Below are 18,814 nucleotides of genomic sequence, written 5' to 3'. Positions count from 1 at the left end.
TCCAGAACCTATTTCTCCACAGGCTATAACAAAAGATCTGTTCTGTCACGTTATTCAACTGTTTAGTATTCGGTGACTCGCAAGGCATTCAAAACTCCTTGTCCTTCCCTGCAATTATTCGGATAAGACGGTATGTATTGTAATGCATTCAAAGAAACCAAAATCACGCGTATAATTATGTCAATTTATGAAAGAAAAATGCATTAGCCTTGCTTTGATGAATTTCCACTTAACATACCAGCATAAAATATTTATTTAGGAAATCGACAGTGCACTTATGTGCAGACAACTTCACACTGTTACATTTGCTGTGTTACTCATGAAAGAAAGCATGAAAGCAAATTATTGTGGGTGTATTTGCCCTAAGGCTATTGACATTTGTTGCACATAGCGACTTAATTTTGAATGTTGAATTGTTGTTTTAAGTCCACTTAATACACAGAAAGGCTAATCGGGACTGCACCTACAGTTTAAAGTGGGATCCGAACCACTAAGTGCCTCCACCGGGTATCGAACCCGGGACCCCTTGATTACAAGGTAACAACGCAACCACTGCGCCACAGGATAAACCCTTACCTCAGTTAAGAGACCGTTTTCTAAAGGCATTGCTGTAAGTATAGTCCTGCACCGTCGCCGTGCAGTCTAAAGGACCTCGCCCACTGATACGCGAGGAAGCACGGACAAATCCAGCAAAAGAACTTCTGTCGTCTGCTTCTATTGGAATCAAATGGAGTAACGCATACTACAGGCGAACGTGCGGAACCGAAGCCCGGAATTTTCGGCTAGAAGTCTGCAGGTTATCTTGAGAGTTATGGCCCACTGAGACTCCGGAACCGAAACTGATCCGTTCTGTTGCCGCGCTTCCGGCGTCTCGGTGCTCGTCGAACTTAATGCGTCATGCTTTCGGCTACGGGACGCGCGCAGGTTCGAGTCTCCTGGGGGAAGCGTAACAACTTCTCTCCTGAGATTTCGGCCTGTGTATGGGACCGGTGGTTACCGACCATCGTGAGGAAATTGAGGAGCTACGAATGAGTAGAGTAACCCGGTCATGGACACCTAACACAACGACTAGGGATTCGTCGTGGTGACCACACGTCACCCCGTAATGGTTCTCCCACCTCGGCAGGTGGGAGTGAGGCCGGCAGTCGGTAGGTAGCCCCTGGCCCTCACGTGCTATTGCGTCACCGGTTATTCTGTTTTTGCTGTAAGTATTAGGACAGTCTCATAATGAGTACGAGCAAAAATAACTGGTTCATGTACTTACCATGTGACCTCATTGGACAGGACATATTTGGTGTTCTGCGAAAGGAAAATAAATATATTAAAAATTTGCAATAACCAAATTATGTCTTCAAAGCATTATAGTATGTTTAAAAAATATTTTCCAGCTATAATTAAGCTTCGGAAAGCTTATTATTTCACATACAGGCAATAACAAATAATTAAGATATTAAGAAAATGGCAAATGTTTTCAGGGGCGGTTCAAGTTAAAACTTTCACCTGGGTGAGGTTGATTTTGGCGCCCCCTTAATTTCTACCCTGCAAGTTCCTTGTTAACTTCAATGCATGTTCGGTAAAGTTGCTGAGTTGCCCCTTAAAGGACTGGTCGTGATACGGGTGTCACAGCAGGTACTTCCATTAAGGACGGCTTGTGACACACTGTAACTTGGATAATGATCGGAGATACATGTTTTGAGTTCTGCATGAGTCTAGAGGTATGTAATTAACAATATGTAAATTCTAATTTCATTGTTACTATTTCAAGGGGGGGGGGGCGATGTCCGAAAAATTATGATTTTTTTTTGGCAGCCAGGCAGGTCAAGGTAAGGTAACAAAGAAGTTTTTTTGTAGCTTCGAATTGTCTTGCTCTATATTGAAAACTATTATCTTTCTCCGAAAGTATTACAAATAAGTGCGTAAATTTTTCCACATCAATGGCAAACATACCAAGCATTATGCGGGTACCGTTTGGAAATTCACGTCCTGGTGTAGCCTGCGTGGGGTTCCGATGAATTTCAAATTTCGTGTAAAAAAATAGTTACTTTCCCTTTTCTGTTCTTCTTCTTCTTCTAACTGATTACGGAATCTTTTTCCATCAGGATTATAGCCCAAAGTATACTGAACAAAACGAGGTATCATTTGTACCTCTAACGTTCTTAGTTCCGGAAATATAACATTTAATTTAGAAGCATGCAGAATTCCAAATTTCCCGCTGAAAACATGCAAATGCGTTAGTGCAAATACCTGGAAAATAAGCCTCGGCATCTCTAATCCACAAAGCTGCATACCTTTCGGTATGAAAATCCTTGATGACTGGGCCATTAATGGACACGTATGATTTTTCAATTCTGTTTGTTACATAGATGCTTTCAATTCCCTTTTCTTTAAGGGGGAATTATAACATCGCTGGCAGGCATAAAAATAATTTTCTTTTGGAGGGGATAAAATATTTTGAAGGGAAAAATCCCCGGCATCCCCCCGTGTATTTGTACACTGGGACCAGTCCCGATTAGCCTGCACGCGCATAATGTGGACTTAAAAAAACAATTCAATTCAAAATAGTTAACTTCTTGTGTACACTTGAAGAAAATTGCTTGAAAAGTAATACAATCAACCCATGTTTTAATGGGAGTAAGTTAAAAAAGTGTACAGAAAGCAAAGCAGTTTTAAATCCACACAAGGGCTCACCAAAGGGAAAATGTCGCTGCAGCCCATCAAGTGTAATGATAATAATAACATTTACCATATTTTCTTTATAAGGTTTAGTTCAACGACGCGAGGTCGGCTATTACTTAATATGCTGATTTGGAAAAATATAATTTGTTTGCTTTTCCCAATCTACCGCATATGTCTTTCTGCAAATTCCTCACAAAAATCTATCAACTCAACAGAGCTGCGAATATGTTCTTATTATTTGAAGAAGTTAAACACAAACATTAAGAATCCATTAATCAGTTACAATATTATGTTGACACAACATGAAGCTTATAAAATTCAACAAATCTAATCGGTTATACCATATTGTAAGGAACATTAGTTTACCGTACGTTCTGACAAGCAGGTATACATTTTTTAATCTCTGGCAAGTCATAATCTTCTCCACGGGCTATAAAATTCCAACGTGCATATTCCTTAATTGACAGCCCGTGAATATAGCCACTCGAAGGGTAATAAATGAAACCTGTATTTGATAACTCGTCCAATCAAGTTACACAACCTTGTCCGTAAATAATGCATTCAGTTTTAACTTGTTCATTGCAAAATGTTTAAGCTTCTTGGATGTTAGAAGAACCATTCTAACTCCTAAGGAGTTAGAAATGGTTTGCCTTTATATAGGACTAACCCTACAATCCACGAAACAACGGCTTTTGCGAAGTAAGTACTTAGAGATTAACGATACGCATTAGTATTCCGTGGTGGTGTGGTTAGGCACAGCGCGCTTGACACCAGGGGTCCCGTGCTTGAATCCGGGCATGAGTGTTCTTTATGAATGTCTCCTCAGCAGTTTCAACTCATCATTAGTCATCCTAATCGTCGCGATTAACCAAAAGTGGCAGAAAAACGACGCTAAATAAAAAAAATCAATCAAATTAAATGAACTGGTCGCTTTTTACACCTCTTTAGGTTAATTGCTACGATGAAATAGAATGACAGTAAATCTGTAAATTCGATTGAATAAATTGTATTACGTGGAGCCAGTACTAGCCAGGCTGTAAGAGCCTGACACTTGTCCAAGTCCACGTTATGCTCAGATAGGCTAATCGGGATTAGACCCACAGTTTAAAGTGGGCTAAAAATCAATATGTGGCTCCAACCGGTATCGAACCCGGATCCACTTGATTACAAGGTGACGACCCTCCCACCATGCAATCGACGAGGCCCTACGCCTGGCACATAATCACATGAGATGACACACTATTGTTGGTCATTCAGCCAGTGAATGTACGCTTACATTCGCACAGACAAAAGCATGGTTTGATCAGCAAGTCGATACTATTCGTGTATCCCTTCTCAAAACTGTGTAATGCCATCCTTTGAACTGCATGGTAGTGCCCAACCCCACGTGGCAAAGAATATTTCAAACTTTGTGAAGCAATTCCGTTTAACTTGGCACCTAACTTTCGAAGGCCAGAATTAGGGCCTCGCCGATGGCGCAGTGGTAGCGTCGTCGCGTTGTAATCAAGAACCCCTGGGTTCGATACCCGGTGGAGGTACATATCGGTTCGGATCCCACTTTAAACTGTAGGTCCAGTCCCGATTAGCCATACTGTGCACAAAGTGGACTTTAAACATCAACTCAATCTTAAATCGGAGACCAGAATTGAACTTTGGGTTTAACTCTGAGGGGAGAATCAACAAGTTTTCTATCCAATGAAAGTAGGGTCCAGGACAATTTTGCTTAACAACGATTACATTTGCGAAATCATAAAAAAATTACTCATTACCTTGCTCCTCAGGCCCCAGACGGTTAAGAGAAGTAAATTTTAATTAGCACGAAGGATTTGGGCGGCACGTTCTCCCTTACCCCCGCCAAATTACTCATATTACGCTGGGAAGTGCTTGAACAACCCCTTCACAGTCCAGATTTGAGCCTTTGTGACTTTCGATTTGTCAGTAAAAATTACTTCAGACTCACCACTTTGCATCGGATGAAGAGGAACAGACTGGAACCGTTCTCAGAGCAGGGACTTCTTCCAGGGAGCCATTAACGCCTGGTTTCAAAAAATGGGATGCAATTTGTTGGAAGGTGTACGTAGTAGAGGGATATTATTTCCGAAACATCTTTGGCTGAAATGCATTTGAAGCTTGGAACGAGTCACAACTCTCGAAGCAGCCAATCAACGAAGCGAGCCGCTGACGTAATCTCAACGCAGAACCTATCGCTAAGCCCCCTGCTCAGGCTCTACACGCCCACTAGGCTCGTTAGACAGACTCGCGTAGTCCGCTGGAGATGTTCCGAAAGTAATTCGACTCTAACACTCGTAAACACCTCCATTTGACAGTCTGGTGACGAAATTGACATGTTCTTTCATCAACGAGAACGTGTTGCAACATGATTTATCTACTTCCAGCGGCCGCAGTAAATGCCTTCCTATATCAAGGCCGATGTAGATAATTTTGTTTACATCTAACGTCATCATTGGTAGGTCACGACAACGATATCAGTCTCACAGTCGCACGTATTTGTTGACATATACTCTGTCCATGGAATCTTTGAAGCAAGCGAACGAAAACAAGTTCTCTGCGCAAGTAGGACATGAGAGGGCTTTACCAATGAACGCATGGTGTGCGAGTTTGACTGCATTGAGGGGAAAACACAGCTGCAGCTACCAACAGTTTGAACTGCCCACTAGCTTTCTCCCCTTCTCTGTCGTTATTCGCGGCCTTTCTTCACAGAACCCCGAGACAGGGTATAGTTTTAACGGAGTTTTTCTAATGTGAGTGAATAAAGTATAATAACTACTGTACAATTGACGATATCTTGTGACCGTTATCTTCACATCGCGTTGCGAGAAATGGCCTACCAATGATGACGTTGCATGTAAAGCGACAGGTCTTGTTTCAAGAAGGCATAGCCTAGTGATTGCTGTACCAGTACACCAATTGTACTCTTCAGAAGCCGTTCTCTGACGTAGAGGGACCATCCCACCTACTGCATGGCCAAAGAAAATGTTGCTGCGAGTTCTTCTGCACTGGGCATTGACAGCAGTGTCCATCAGATGCCACGAATATTTCACCAAGGATGAAATTAACACGCGTAAGTGTGGACAATTAGTAATTATTAAACAGATTGAGGTAATTGTAAAGGTCAATGGCACCAAACCATTTTTTCAAAGAAAATCTTTAATTTCTTTATTAATAAGAGAGAAAAACCATGAAAAGTGGGAATATTTCAAGAACAATTTTGTTATTTAACCAGATTATTTTTTGTTTAACGCCTTTAAAATATGTTGAATGTTGTATGGATCCAAGGAGTTTATTGTTTCACATTTTCCTTTAGCATGTATATTTGATATTGGACTTAAATTTATAGATCATCCGTAACATCCGTGGCACATGATTTTTTGTTTTTAATATTGAATTTAAGAATATTTTCAAAAATAAACACGTTGTTCTTTAAACGTACCACAGTATCCACTTCAATGCATAAGGTTCATTCAGGGACCAGAGTGTTTCATTTCAAGCTATCCACGTGCAGACATTTCACAAATTTTGTAACAACATATTTCCATCAAGTTATCCGACAAGGTTTTATTTTTGTTCGTGTGAATTTGGCTGTAGGAAATTATTGATGTACTATTTCTGTTTATGTTACAACTGGAAAAGAAAAGTAAGTCACACTAACTTTACAGTTCAAAAATGGAGGGAAAACCTTACAGCCGTGAGAAATGGATTAGCTGAATATTATTTCGAATGTATTTCTGAGCGTTTTCTTCAATACTGCTACAAAACCAAGTCGTTAAAATGTAGCGTACATGTTTTGTGATAGGATTAGCCACAAGTTATGACATTTTTCTAGGACTTGCGCAGATTTGTGAGGGCATTGCGTGTCCCCACGACGAGTACTGCATGAGGAAGCTGAAGAGTGTCGTCATCTCAACTAACCCAAACCACGACCCCGTGTTTTACGCCCAGGCCAGGTGTAGCCAATTTTATGTCTGTAAGTATCACATGTAAACTCTGTGCACTGTAAACTACAACGATAACAAAAACATTCTATCACAAATTTACGCTTATTCGAATGCTGATTGCACCTAAAAATCAAAACGATGCTGTTCAGTACCTTATTGATTTAAAGGAAAAATCACAGGTACTTAAGGACGAAGATCTTCTCTAGGGTTAACACATACCTGAGTTGTGGAGAAGATTTCGATTTCCAGAGCTAACATCACTCATATGGTCGAAAGTTGACACGTTCTTTCAGTCAAAGGAACGTCATTATTTAAATAAAACACAATAAAAATGATCACATGAAGACTCGTAGAATTCACGTGATGCCTCTCAGGGTAGCCTATTTGGTTATATCTCTCTTCGTTCGTCAAATAAAAATCACAGTCAAGTTTTCACAAAGGAAAGAAGTATATTTTACTTCTTTGCAAAATAAATACTTATATGCATAAAATCCATTTCACTCATAACCGCTTCTTACAATTCAACTTGACCACTCTCTAAAACTCAAAGCCCGAACTCCAAAATCAAGACAAAACACAATCTTAATTCCCATGGCAACAGGTCATGTAAGATATGTACATAAAGGTCAGTCAGTAACCTGACATTATCAGTGATAGGTTTAAATATTAAATACCATAAGAATAACAAAATGAATAACAGAGATTAAGATTAATAACAATAAACATTTGTACAACGAGAAAGGTAATTAGGAAAGAACAATAAACATTTGTACAAGAGGAAAGGTAATTAATAACAATAAATATTAGTGCAATGGGAAAGGACGTGTCAAAGTGCATTCTGGAGAAGGTTCAGACATTTACAGGAATAACGTCGCTCCTATATTGAGCGAGGGAAACAATAATATAGTTTCCCAAGACAGGAAAGGCATCAAATGTTGAAATCTCTTAATCTTATTCACAATTTAGTCCCTTACACATGAGTGTCCATAGCTCTGGAAATATCTAAATTTTCCCCAGAATTAGTTTCCTGCATATGAGTGACAATCTGGAAATATCTTAATTTTTCCAGAGAATTCGCTTCTTTTTACAATCTGTGTGTGTTCAATTCTTTGAACTTTCAGAGAAGTATCTTTCCCTGGATTGCAACATATTAATAAAATATGATTATGATCGTGAGTGCAGTAACTGTAACTGGTTCTTCAATGCCCCAAAATATTGAAGTTAGCATTATTTTTATAACTGTAATACCTGTATATGCAGTTGACGTAGTGCTTATTATTCCATGAAACTGCTCTTCTTTCAGTCAAGAAACTATTGGATCTGGCTCACTGCAAAGACTGCTACAAGGACACGAAGGAAATCTGCCACTACCACAGAAGTTGCATGAAACCAGGTAATAGGTCATTAGCTGCTGAAAGATACGTGCAAAGATAGGCCCTTAACTAGTCCATAGAGTTGATAGAAGAAAGGAAATAGTTTCATGCTGTTTAATCGTAATTAATAGTCAGATCCTAAAAGCTATGTAGGATTGATGGATAAATAAATTACGAGTCAGCTCGATGAACGAGCGTGTTAGGTGGTAGATTTTCGATCTTGCCGCTATGGACGGCTCGAGAGGGTGGTGTGGGGCTATGTTCACATTCCTCGAAAATAAATGCCAACCTAAAATTATATATTTGACACCTATAATTTCATTTCTGTGTCCATAATTGCTGTTAAATATTATAAGGGTATACAGGGTTGCAGTAACATGTTAACTACAAACTGAAGGAACGTTTTTGAGGGGGCAACACTATGAGGGGCAAAATATGCCCTTCCGTGGAAAAATTCCTGCGGACGGGACTGAAATTCCTGGATTCGAGTCCTGGTCTGGATATGAGTGTTCATTGTGTCTACTCACCAACATAATCAAATCATTACTCATCTTCCTCATTGGAATTCTAATAGTAAAAAAAATAGTAAGCGGATAGCATTAGCACTTATGAAAGGAAACCTCATTGACTGCAAGTATAATATTAGACATTTTCTTGCATCATCTGGTTTGTGTGTCTATTGAAGAATCATTATCTTGTGTTGATTTACATTTGACAACCTTCGATTCCATTTCCAGATGGCGAGATGTTTGTGTGTGACAACTGCAAGGACGCTACGTGCAAAATGGAGGGGGAGTGTCTTTCTCCAGATGGTAAGATTTCACCAATAGTGGGATGGATTCGTTTTCCTCTATAACGTTCTTAATGTTTAAGTGGAAAATTATTTTATCAATGTCAAAAGGTTCTTTCATTATTTCTCTACGAACGCTCTGTGGGAGAACCTATTTCAACAAATTCTGCTGTAAAAAACAATTTTTCGAATTTATCAAAATTTATGAGAAAGAATTCTACATCAAAATAGAATCACTTTTTATTCAAAATCCATCCCCTGTCTCTTCCGCAAAGAAAATTAAGGGGTGTAAAGGGTGAACCTTCCACGTAGCACACCCAATTGTCAATCTCACTTCCACGTAGTACACTCTGGTCTTCATTTTGCAGACTAACGAGGCTCTGGCGTCTGGACTCGCGGCCAGTATAATCTTCGTAGGAGTTTGCGTGTATTGTCCTGTGTTTTGTCCTCCTTTGTGCGGAGTGCCCCTTTACAGCATCAGATTTTAACTGAAGTTAGAATATTTTAATCCCCGACATTACAATTGTGTTACTAGTTATATTTTATATAAGGTAAGGGGCTGGACCTCGTATCATGTAAAGGGTGCACAATAGCCTAAGTGCTGACGCACCCAAATTTTTTAATTCAATCAATCAACTGAGAAAATTAAAATAAACTTACTTTATGTAAAGGAAGTTCTCGCTTTAAAATTGTGTTTGATAACTTTAAAAAATTTCAGAAATTTAGATCTTAACGTTTTTAACAAAAAAGAAAAGTGTAAAATGTGTATCATAATTTCAAGAAAAAATATCTTCACTCTAATTGCAAAGTATTAATATTTTCCTGCTCCTAAATGTTTACCTAAAATTAAATAAATTCAAAGGAATTTGCCATAGGATTCCACGTCCTCTATTAGTTAGATCAGGTACGATTCCATCAGCTTGATTTAATAGGATCAAATTTACTTATCAAATTTCCAATGTCAATTTCAAATAATTATTACTTTTGGATTAGAATAAATGAAAACTTTAGACGCCTGCCCATTTTGAACCAACAGTTTCTTTATATATATATATATATATATATATACTAGCTGATAACAAGGCGTTGCCCGAGTGTTTATTTATCCCAATCTTGCATTAGACGGGAAAATAATGAATTCTAACTATAGTGTAAAATGTAACTAATTTTAAATATTATCGTGAATGTCACCAATTAGCTTAGCGACTCCGAAAACTATGGATTCGACACTAATCTAGGTCATTTGTGGCATTTTATTTTTGAACCCCTCTCACCCTCCATGCCGATAGGTGAGGAACATGGAGTTGAACCGCACTGGGAATGTCACGAAGACTATGGATTCCATTCGCAACACAGCCTGAATGTTAGACAACCCGAGAAACACTATCGTTGTGCGGATTGCATAGAGTCGCGGATGTCTGTTTGTGCGGAATTTAATATCGGTGGTTCTCGATTATTTTTACATGTCACCCCTTCCTACCCCAGCCCTAGGAGTGCCAGGGGTGTCTTACCCCAAAATATTCTTTTCAGATTGCAAGTGATACGTGTACCAAGTTTGGTTGAAATTGCTCCAGGCGTTGGAGAGTTATGCCGGAACAAACAAATATCCACACACACACATACGTACATCCATTTTTATATATATATAGATAGATTTTTTTCTTTGGCTCCTATCCTACTACTATCTTTACCCTAATTTCAGATCTCGAAGAGTACTATGGCTTGTGCACAGATTCTGGGCCCACTTCTTGTGTGGGGCGAGGGATGACATGCAGGATCGTAATGAAAGGGTTCAACACGACAGATAAGCACATGTACTATGAGGAACGGTGTGTGGTAAGTGCAAGAATAGCGTTGCTCAACCAAGGATACCCTGGGTGAGTATCAAGGAGTAAATCACACTTCACGCAGAAAATATTTCGATTTTTAATGTCTGTGTAAGGTGTTTAGATTGAAATCGTAATTGCCAGTCCATGTAGCTGAGTGGTTAGCTTAGCGTGTTACGACAATAGGAGTCAAATGACCTCTCAAATTGCTTTAGTATCCTGCCTCCTTGACCGTGTGGTAAGCATATTGTCCGACGAAATCAGAGGTCCAAGGTTCGAACCTTGGATGTAACTCTGTGTTTGTCCCATCAACATTTCATCAGAGTATAGCTCTGCTGTCGGATATGGCGATTATGCTCTATTTCTTCACCATAAAGGGAGCACATTAATTATCACAAGAAAGGTTGGTAGAAATCGACATTCAGTAAAAGAACTCATTTATATGCTCGTTATGCAACAAAATTTCCCTCTTCTTCCATGAAATAACATGATTTTCTTTCTCTTTCAGTCCGAAAATGGAACAATTTTCTTTTGAAACTCTAAGAGTGATACCTTCATGTGAGGCAAAATAAAAAGTAACTTGTACTGAAAAAAACTTCAAACATGTATTCATGTGCAAACATAACTGTAAATGAAATAATAAAAATTTGCAGAAAAACAGAAGCTTTCACGTCACCAATTACCTAATGGGTTGCATGTCTTCAGAAGAAAAAGTATATTGTATATGTTCCTGTATTTCAGCTCATATCTTTCTGTATTTCAACTCATATCAACTCTTGCTGTTTTCGGCAAGAATATTTTATACCCCTTGATTACAAGGCAACGACGTTACCACTACGTCATCGGGGAGACCGAGTTACACGAGAGGTGATGAGGTGAAAGTAAGTCTGTGCTTGTATAGTGATGATGTAATATAATTTGTAACGAGCATCAAAGCCTCATTAATCTTGCGACAAATTATTAATACTAAAGACAGTCACGAACTCCCTTTTATTCTTTAATTTTTTTATATAATTACATCACTCGATGTGCTTAAGAAGACAAACGACATTATATTGACTGTGACAGCATGTACCAAAGTCGTAACCTAAAACATTGTACCTGAAATAGTAACACAATTGTAAACTTCCTTCAAGCAAGATGCGGACTCGACAAAACGCAAAGTATTTTTTCCGTAAGTATATTTTACGCTGTGACGATAATATACTGCAAGAAAAAGATTGAAGCAAACAATTTTAGTGTAAGTATTGTTGAAATAAAATCAAGGAAAGACTGCAGAGGGAAATATGGAAAAAAGATTCTGGGCCTACCTGATGGCATAGTGATGCGATGACGCTGTGACGTCACCCGCTGGAGGGATATAGTGGTTTGGATCCCACTTTAAAATGTGTCTACTCGAGGTTAACATAACTGTATACTCGCCTCACTTAGTACTCCGGCAGTTTGTTTCTTTATACAACATATTTGCAGACGATACAATTAAACCTACAAGTGTATCAATATGCACTGTATGAAACACACCTTATTACTAACTTCGTTGTCCGTACATAGGTTAACTTAGGTATATTCAAGACAAACTTTTTTGATAACATTCTAGCATTCCGATTTTTAAATTTTTGAATTTATGAAATGGAAGTTATTCTTTGCTTTTCGAGTGAATATAATATGAAAGTCAATATCGAAGTGCATTTTATGCTCATATAGGCTAATCGGAACTAGACCTACAATATTTAAAGTGGTATTCGAACCACTTTGCAATATGCCTTGATCACACGAAGACAACGTTACTGTTACGCCATCGGGGAGACCCACATAATATATCAATAGGTATAGACCTACATATAAATGCTCCATACCGTTATATTTAATTTAGTTTTAAGTCCACTTTATGCACACGAAAGCTAATCGGGACTGGACATACAGTTTAAAATGGGATCCAAATCACTTGTGCTTCCACCGGGTATCGAACCCGGGTCACTTTGATTACAAGGCGACGACGTTACCATTGCGCCATCGGGGAGGCCCTTGATGTGTGAAGTAGCTGAAGTCCAGTTTAGGCACACACTTACTTTTTCAGTTACTCAAGCTTTCGACACATGAAGTGGCATCTTCAGAAGGTAAGGTAAGAATAGTCAAAGTGTAAAACATGGGGTTAGAAAGGTTAAAACTGAAGTTAAAAAGACAATGAAGGGTGGTGCCCTGTCACTGCTTCCTTACTCCACTTCCGGTTGGCAACTTGAGTCAGTTGCGGAACTCCTGGGTGATGTTTTCACACCACACGATGGCTGAAGATTTTCTTCAACGCACGGCTGTTTCTTTCTATCATTACACGTAACCTACCCGATCGTGGCGTTGTTTTTGTTGTGCATTCACGTTTCCATTTCACAATAACGTCACTTAACAGTTGATTTGGGCAAACTGAGGAGGACTGAAATGTCTCTGATCGATTTCCTGCTCCGATAACTAGGCCACGTTCAAAGTCACTAAGCTTCTTTGACTTACCCTTTCTGCTCGTACTGAACAAAGCGTAGCTCCTTTCTCCTTTTATATCTGTTGTTCAGGTCATAGCGACCTCTAGAAGTCACTGTAAGAGTTAGAGATAAGTTCCCGGATAGTCCTCATCAGGTAGCCCGCAGACGACAGCGCACAGGGTGGTGAGATAAGCCTCTCAAGATAAGCCTTCTAGTCTATAGCAAAGAACGCCTTCTGCCATGACTGCGATGACCACTAAATTAGATGGTTCTGCAAAATTCTCTTTAATATTTGTAATTTAGCAGCTATTACTCTATCTTTGGATAGCCTACGGGGTACTCAATTGTGGATCTCCCAGTTTCAGACTTCACGCACCTTTACAACTGCCCAACACTCTACTTCCTGTTGGCCCTGGCTGTGGTGGCTTGGGCATCGAGACTGAATTTTGACATCAACTGTTTAGACGAGGATAAGGCAAAAGAACGTGAGTATCTATTGACTTCAAAGAACTTTCAAACAATAAACTAAAGCTATGAACCGCTATAAACATGAGATTTATCTGCTTTGGATATGTTTTCAGAGTTTACTATTCAGTCTGCGATCACTGGTTTAACGTTCTCATACAATATCATAATTTCATGTAACTATATGGATTATATTATACCTAAAGATGATTCTCTATAACTAATCAGAGGGGTTCATACAATGAGTAGAACTCTTATTAACTTTTTTCTATCCCAACTATTAGTTTGGTATAAAAAAACTTTATCTTTTCCCATGTGTTTAGGTGTAAGATTCAAATTTTACATTTTACTCCAAGTCAATTCCATGAAGTTCATGATACATTCTCGGTTAATCTGTTATCTATTTATTGTTGAAGAACATGTGTTTAGAAGAGTTCCTAAATACATTTCGGAGCGAATAACTTATATTTCTCAGGTGGATAATGTTCAAATAAGTTAACAAAATTGGTGAACAATTGTGCTCGAGTATTGTAATAAATATTTACAGCCACTCCACCTACTCCCCGGTTCTTTCCTGTTTTGGTATATCCATGAAAAATAGTAAAATTTCATGGAAATCAGTAGTGAATAGATACATAATGTTAAGTTTTCTTTGCTCCAAATTTTCTATGCAGGAATATATTTTCAAAGAACTTTGGTTTGGTGAACCATAGCATCGAGAATTTTTAAATATTGAACTCTCGCAGGTCTAAAAGTCGTCTGCAAGAACATGAAGTGTCCAGAGGACGAGTATTGCAAGCGAGCCATGAAAAGGATCGGAGGAATCGAAGGCGAACAGTCGTTCTATATGTCGGCGACATGTGAGAAGCTAATGCTAAGTATGTAGCACCAAACTCATCTTTCTTAAATTCATTTTGATAGTATGTTTTCTTGGAATCTTATAAATTATTTTCAAGTTCGTTTCAAGTTCCTAATATTCTCCACATACTTCATTTCTGTTATTCTGCATATAACTATAATACTGTTACAACTACATATTTGTGTGCCCTTAATAGACATGTAGGCCTATTCACAAGGAACATTTACTGTTTTGAGTAGATACATTCAGATTTGCAAAATTTATAATATTAGAAATGCAACATTTTATTGAAGGACAAAGTTTAAAATAAGTATTTTGCAATAGAATCATTTGATGTGATAATTACTTTGTATAATTTTTCTTTCGGACGGATTTTTGAGGAAATTATAGTAAACAGATAGCGAAATATAAATATAGATTTGTTTCTAATACGTACCAGACAAAAGAACCACCTTTACATCAGATAATTTGCTAAAGTGTACATCACTAACTTATTTGTTCTTACTGGTATTTAAAATTTACTAATCTAAAGCCTGCTTAAAATATAATAAATCTGCTTTAGGGGAATATTTAAAAATAACATTTTTACATGGATTTTAACCAACGGTACATAATATTTCCAAGGTCAAGATAAATTTAACAAAAAATATGATATTCACTTGACAAAAATTGATAAGGTATCTGATGGCAACGCAATTAAGCCTTAAATATTAAAGTTGCTGACCAAGGCTGTTTATTAAAATCTCAATCTGAGGAAGATCCTGATATAGATAGAAACGTAACGTGTAAAGTGCTTTTAATTTTTAATAAACTGCCTTGGTCAGCAACTTTAGGAATCTGATGTGTGTGTGCATGATTTCTACTTGCAGGATCTCGATTCGATGAATGTCTGAGATGCGAAGAAACAGACAAGAAATGCATCATTAACGACTACTGTGTACTTTGTAAGCACCCTGATTTTGGCACATAATCAATAATACTTACATAATTCACCTATGAAAGAAAGCACTGATATATGCTGTAATCTGCCAGTGTTAGGGCCATGGTCGTCGCCAGAAATATTTGTATGGGTGGTTTTGAGAGACCAGCTCTTCTCTCGTCTTTAAATGAACAATTTTCTTATTGCCGGTGCCAGGGATCAAACCCACGACAGACGTGTGATTTTGCTACAAATCCGGTAGGCTAGCCACTACTGCACAGCGCACCGAAGTACTTTAATATTGAGTATTCATGCGTTTTGAAACATTTACTCACAATTTAGGAACAGAAACAGACATTATTTTGTGAAATTAAAAAATAAGAAAGTAAAATATCCTATAATTCGTCACGAATAATATAATTTTTGAAAATGAATATTAGCCAACGTGCTTCATATTTGTTAAGTTTCATCAATTTACCTAAATAATACGCTGTTTTGTAGTAATCCTAAAAATATCTAACGAACTAATTCTTGTCATGTTGTTATATAAGCAAAAAATTGAGAATATAGTTTTCCTTTAAATTTTTGAGACCACTGCATTGCGACGAGAAACTAATTTACAGTTCAATTTCTAATGTCAAATTATTCTTACGTAATGCAATTTGTTTAGCCTTTTATGTTTTTGAAATTTGAAAACACTTGTGTACACATATTTTAATAGCAATAAATGAGTGTGTATAAAACAAAATGAATTAATACATTGTGCTAAATTATTATCTTCCAGCGCAAGATGCCGACTTACATTGTTCAGAGTGTAACGAAGAGGGCTTGAGGTGCATACCAACATACGTATGTGAACCCAGAGGTGAGTTCGTCACATGTATCCTGTCCATAACCTATATTAATAGCATCTAAATTAAAAAGAAAGGTACAACATATTACATAAAATGGATTATATTAAATTAGATTATAATTAGAAACAATATCACGAAAATTTCGCCTTCTATGATATGTAAGGAGACAAGGTTTGGTATAATATCTACACAATTGGCGCTGTAGTTGTGGGTGCAAGGCACATTGTACCCTTGCAAGTATGTCGAGGGGGGAAGGGAGCAGACTACTTTTCTGCTCCCTAATATTAACTCGCAGTTAAGATTTTAAATTTCAATCGAATAGATTGATTGTTTAAATGAAAATTATGGGCTATTTTTACTCGTCACATTATACGGGACCAAGTCCCTTACCGTAGCTAAAATGAACACGTGTCTTTTGAGGACTGCCGGGCCCTGTGGCCGAGTGGTTAGCACATCGCGCTGCGACGCCAAGGGTTCGGGGTTCGACCCGCTCGGGCTTGGTTGTTTGTGAATGTCCATTCATCAATTCCATCATTTCATCACTCATCCCCATCTTCGCAAATTAGCCAAGAGGCACAAAACGCAAAGTAAAATAAACTAAATCAATCAATCTTGAGAATTAAATTCCCTAGGATAAAATCTGAGGAAGTAATGGGGCTCTCAGCACATGTTCAGTGGTGTGCCCAGATTTTTCGAAAGGAGGGGGGGGATTTACGTATACTTGTTAGTAGTAGTTCATTTTACCATCTTTCCTGCCTTTGACGTGCTTTTTTTTTTAGGATTACTAAACCAAAGAGACGGCTATGACCCCCACCAACTCCCCCTTTGGGCACGCCACTGCACACGTTTGATTTATTGAGTACTTTTGATACCGAAAATGCTCCTGTAAGGACAAAACACATCCCTGTAGAATATTACACTGGCCGTGTGTCCAGACGCCAGAGCCTCGTTGGCCTGCACAACAGGCTTGTTAAAGGTCCAGGAATTTTAAATAAATTCAATTCCGGTGCAGGAGAGCAAATGAGCAAGCGTAAATGGGTTCTGGACCGTAAATAACCTTTTTATCTGTAAAGTATTTCAATTCGGTCCCAGGAACCTTTCTTCCCGATCAATTTAATTACGGTCCAGAAACCTTTTTCCGGATGAATTTAAATACGGACTGACCGGGAGTCAATTCCCGGTAAGGGTTTCAACTTCTCCTACGTCCATTCTGAAATCAATGAATAATGAGAATATCCAGATGACGTAGATATCTGAAATGTTTTATTGTCATTGTAGCGCCGTACGGGCTGTGTGAGAAGGGAGGCGACGCGACCTGCCCCAACAGAGGGAGATCATGTCGCCTGAGAATAGTGGACTTCAACCAGAGCGACAGTCACTTCATGTACGAGGAACACTGCTTCGTGAGTTTTCTTTTAATTGATAAATTACTCTCTCCATGTAATAACAACATAGTATTAATTCCTAATGTTACCTTAGTTCATTAGTATGACAAAAGGCAGATTGTAGGACCGCCGAACAAGTACGTGACTGCAGGATAATGTCGCATTTGGAAAGTCAATTGAGTTACAGATTCTTCTTGAAAATAAACCATAAGCCAATGGCCTCCCTGGTGTTGTAGTTGTAACGTCGTCGTTGCCGTTTAATCAAGGAGCCCAGAAGGCACATAGTGGTTTGGATCTTACTTTAAATCTGTAGATCCAGTCCCGATTCGCCTTTCTGTGAATAAAGTCGACTTGAAACAAAAACTCAAAAATAAGCCAATTGGTGATTTTTTTATTCATTAACTATCCTTGGTATTTAATGATTTCCCACCTCTTTGTGTTAATCGGGACGATGAGAATAAATAACTATTAAATGGAAAATTAATACCTATGCTCCTGCTGGAAATCGAACGTAGTATTTTCAGCAGCAAAACTGTGAATCAAGTATTATATATATTGTTCTGCACGCTAACACTTCACTAATCTGTACGCTAACACTTGTATCTTCGAGAACCCCGTTGAGGTTCAGTCATTGTCTAATTTTCCTAGTAGCTGGTCACACAATACGCGGTTTCCTTTCAACTCAGTTAATTTATACTGTAATTGTTGGGAAGGCGCGTAATAAAAGTAATCTTGTGCACAACATAATTATATTAGTCAATCATATATTAAAACGATCATGTTCCAATTGTCTTGGTCACACTCTAGTTCACAACTTAAGACATTTTTATTCCATTGTAAAACGTTTCACACTTTAATTCTTCATAAATTAAAAACTATATTTTCTTACAGATGGGATAGCAGCTTTCTTTCCTGCTTAGTTGCTTCGAAGAATGTATCATTTTGCAAAACAACCACGAACAGAGCTCGTTCATTAGTCAATACATCGACAATAACTATTGTGTGAATATACAAAAATATATACATACCATTACATATTGTAAAGAAGCAACTGTGCTTCGCGAAGAAGTTGGAAAGAAAAGTGAATAAAATTAATATGACAAGTTCTGAAAATAGTGATTTTTGTGATACTATGAACTGGGTATAGGTAAAGTATTGGGTAGAACTTATTTAGTTCATGCAGCACGCTGTGAAGCAGTGTATATTACAATTATTACATGTATCTATACAATACTTGCTA

At 38.1% G+C, this 18,814-nt stretch overlaps 2 protein-coding genes across 4 annotated transcripts; both read left to right on the top strand.

The window, feature by feature from the left end:
* The first annotated feature begins 36 nt into the window (after positions 1-36).
* LOC145991289 (uncharacterized) lies at positions 37-11,289 on the top strand. Of its 2 annotated transcripts, none has more exons than XM_083127279.1 (7): positions 37-130; positions 5,618-5,758; positions 6,521-6,661; positions 7,936-8,025; positions 8,743-8,817; positions 10,498-10,631; positions 11,130-11,289. In XM_083127279.1, the coding sequence occupies exons 2-7, from the start codon at positions 5,671-5,673 to the stop codon at positions 11,154-11,156; spliced, it is 555 nt and encodes a 184-aa protein (XP_082983405.1). In that variant the 5' UTR covers positions 37-130; positions 5,618-5,670; the 3' UTR covers positions 11,157-11,289. The 2 variants fall into 2 exon arrangements, with proteins under 2 accessions (XP_082983405.1, XP_082983404.1); XM_083127278.1 differs by lacking the exon at positions 37-130 and adding an exon at positions 3,191-3,375.
* A 284-nt stretch (positions 11,290-11,573) lies between these two features.
* On the top strand, positions 11,574-18,672 carry LOC145991288 (uncharacterized). Of its 2 annotated transcripts, XM_083127276.1 has the most exons (7): positions 11,578-11,795; positions 13,452-13,577; positions 14,304-14,435; positions 15,286-15,360; positions 16,120-16,200; positions 17,468-17,592; positions 18,466-18,672. In XM_083127276.1, the coding sequence occupies exons 1-7, from the start codon at positions 11,762-11,764 to the stop codon at positions 18,472-18,474; spliced, it is 582 nt and encodes a 193-aa protein (XP_082983402.1). In that variant the 5' UTR covers positions 11,578-11,761; the 3' UTR covers positions 18,475-18,672. The 2 variants fall into 2 exon arrangements, with proteins under 2 accessions (XP_082983403.1, XP_082983402.1); XM_083127277.1 differs by lacking the exon at positions 15,286-15,360 and having other exon boundaries at positions 11,574-11,795.
* The last annotated feature ends 142 nt before the right edge of the window (positions 18,673-18,814 follow it).

Source organism: Lepisma saccharinum, chromosome 8 (assembly GCF_977018435.1).
Source record: "Lepisma saccharinum chromosome 8, izLepSacc3.1, whole genome shotgun sequence".
NCBI lineage: Eukaryota > Metazoa > Arthropoda > Insecta > Zygentoma > Lepismatidae > Lepisma > Lepisma saccharinum.
This window is presented reverse-complemented; position numbering and strand designations above follow the sequence as displayed.

Coding starts and splice junctions, on each gene's coding strand:
- LOC145991288 (XM_083127276.1), top strand. CDS start 11,762: ATGCGGACTCGACAAAACGCAAAGTATTTTTTCC. Junction 13,578..14,303: donor CGAGGATAAGGCAAAAGAAC/GTGAGTATCTAT, acceptor GAACTCTCGCAG/GTCTAAAAGTCGTCTGCAAG. Junction 16,201..17,467: donor ATACGTATGTGAACCCAGAG/GTGAGTTCGTCA, acceptor TTGTCATTGTAG/CGCCGTACGGGCTGTGTGAG.
- LOC145991289 (XM_083127279.1), top strand. CDS start 5,671: ATGTTGCTGCGAGTTCTTCTGCACTGGGCATTGACAGCAGTGTCCATC. Junction 8,026..8,742: donor CAGAAGTTGCATGAAACCAG/GTAATAGGTCAT, acceptor TTCCATTTCCAG/ATGGCGAGATGTTTGTGTGT. Junction 10,632..11,129: donor ACTATGAGGAACGGTGTGTG/GTAAGTGCAAGA, acceptor TTTCTCTTTCAG/TCCGAAAATGGAACAATTTT.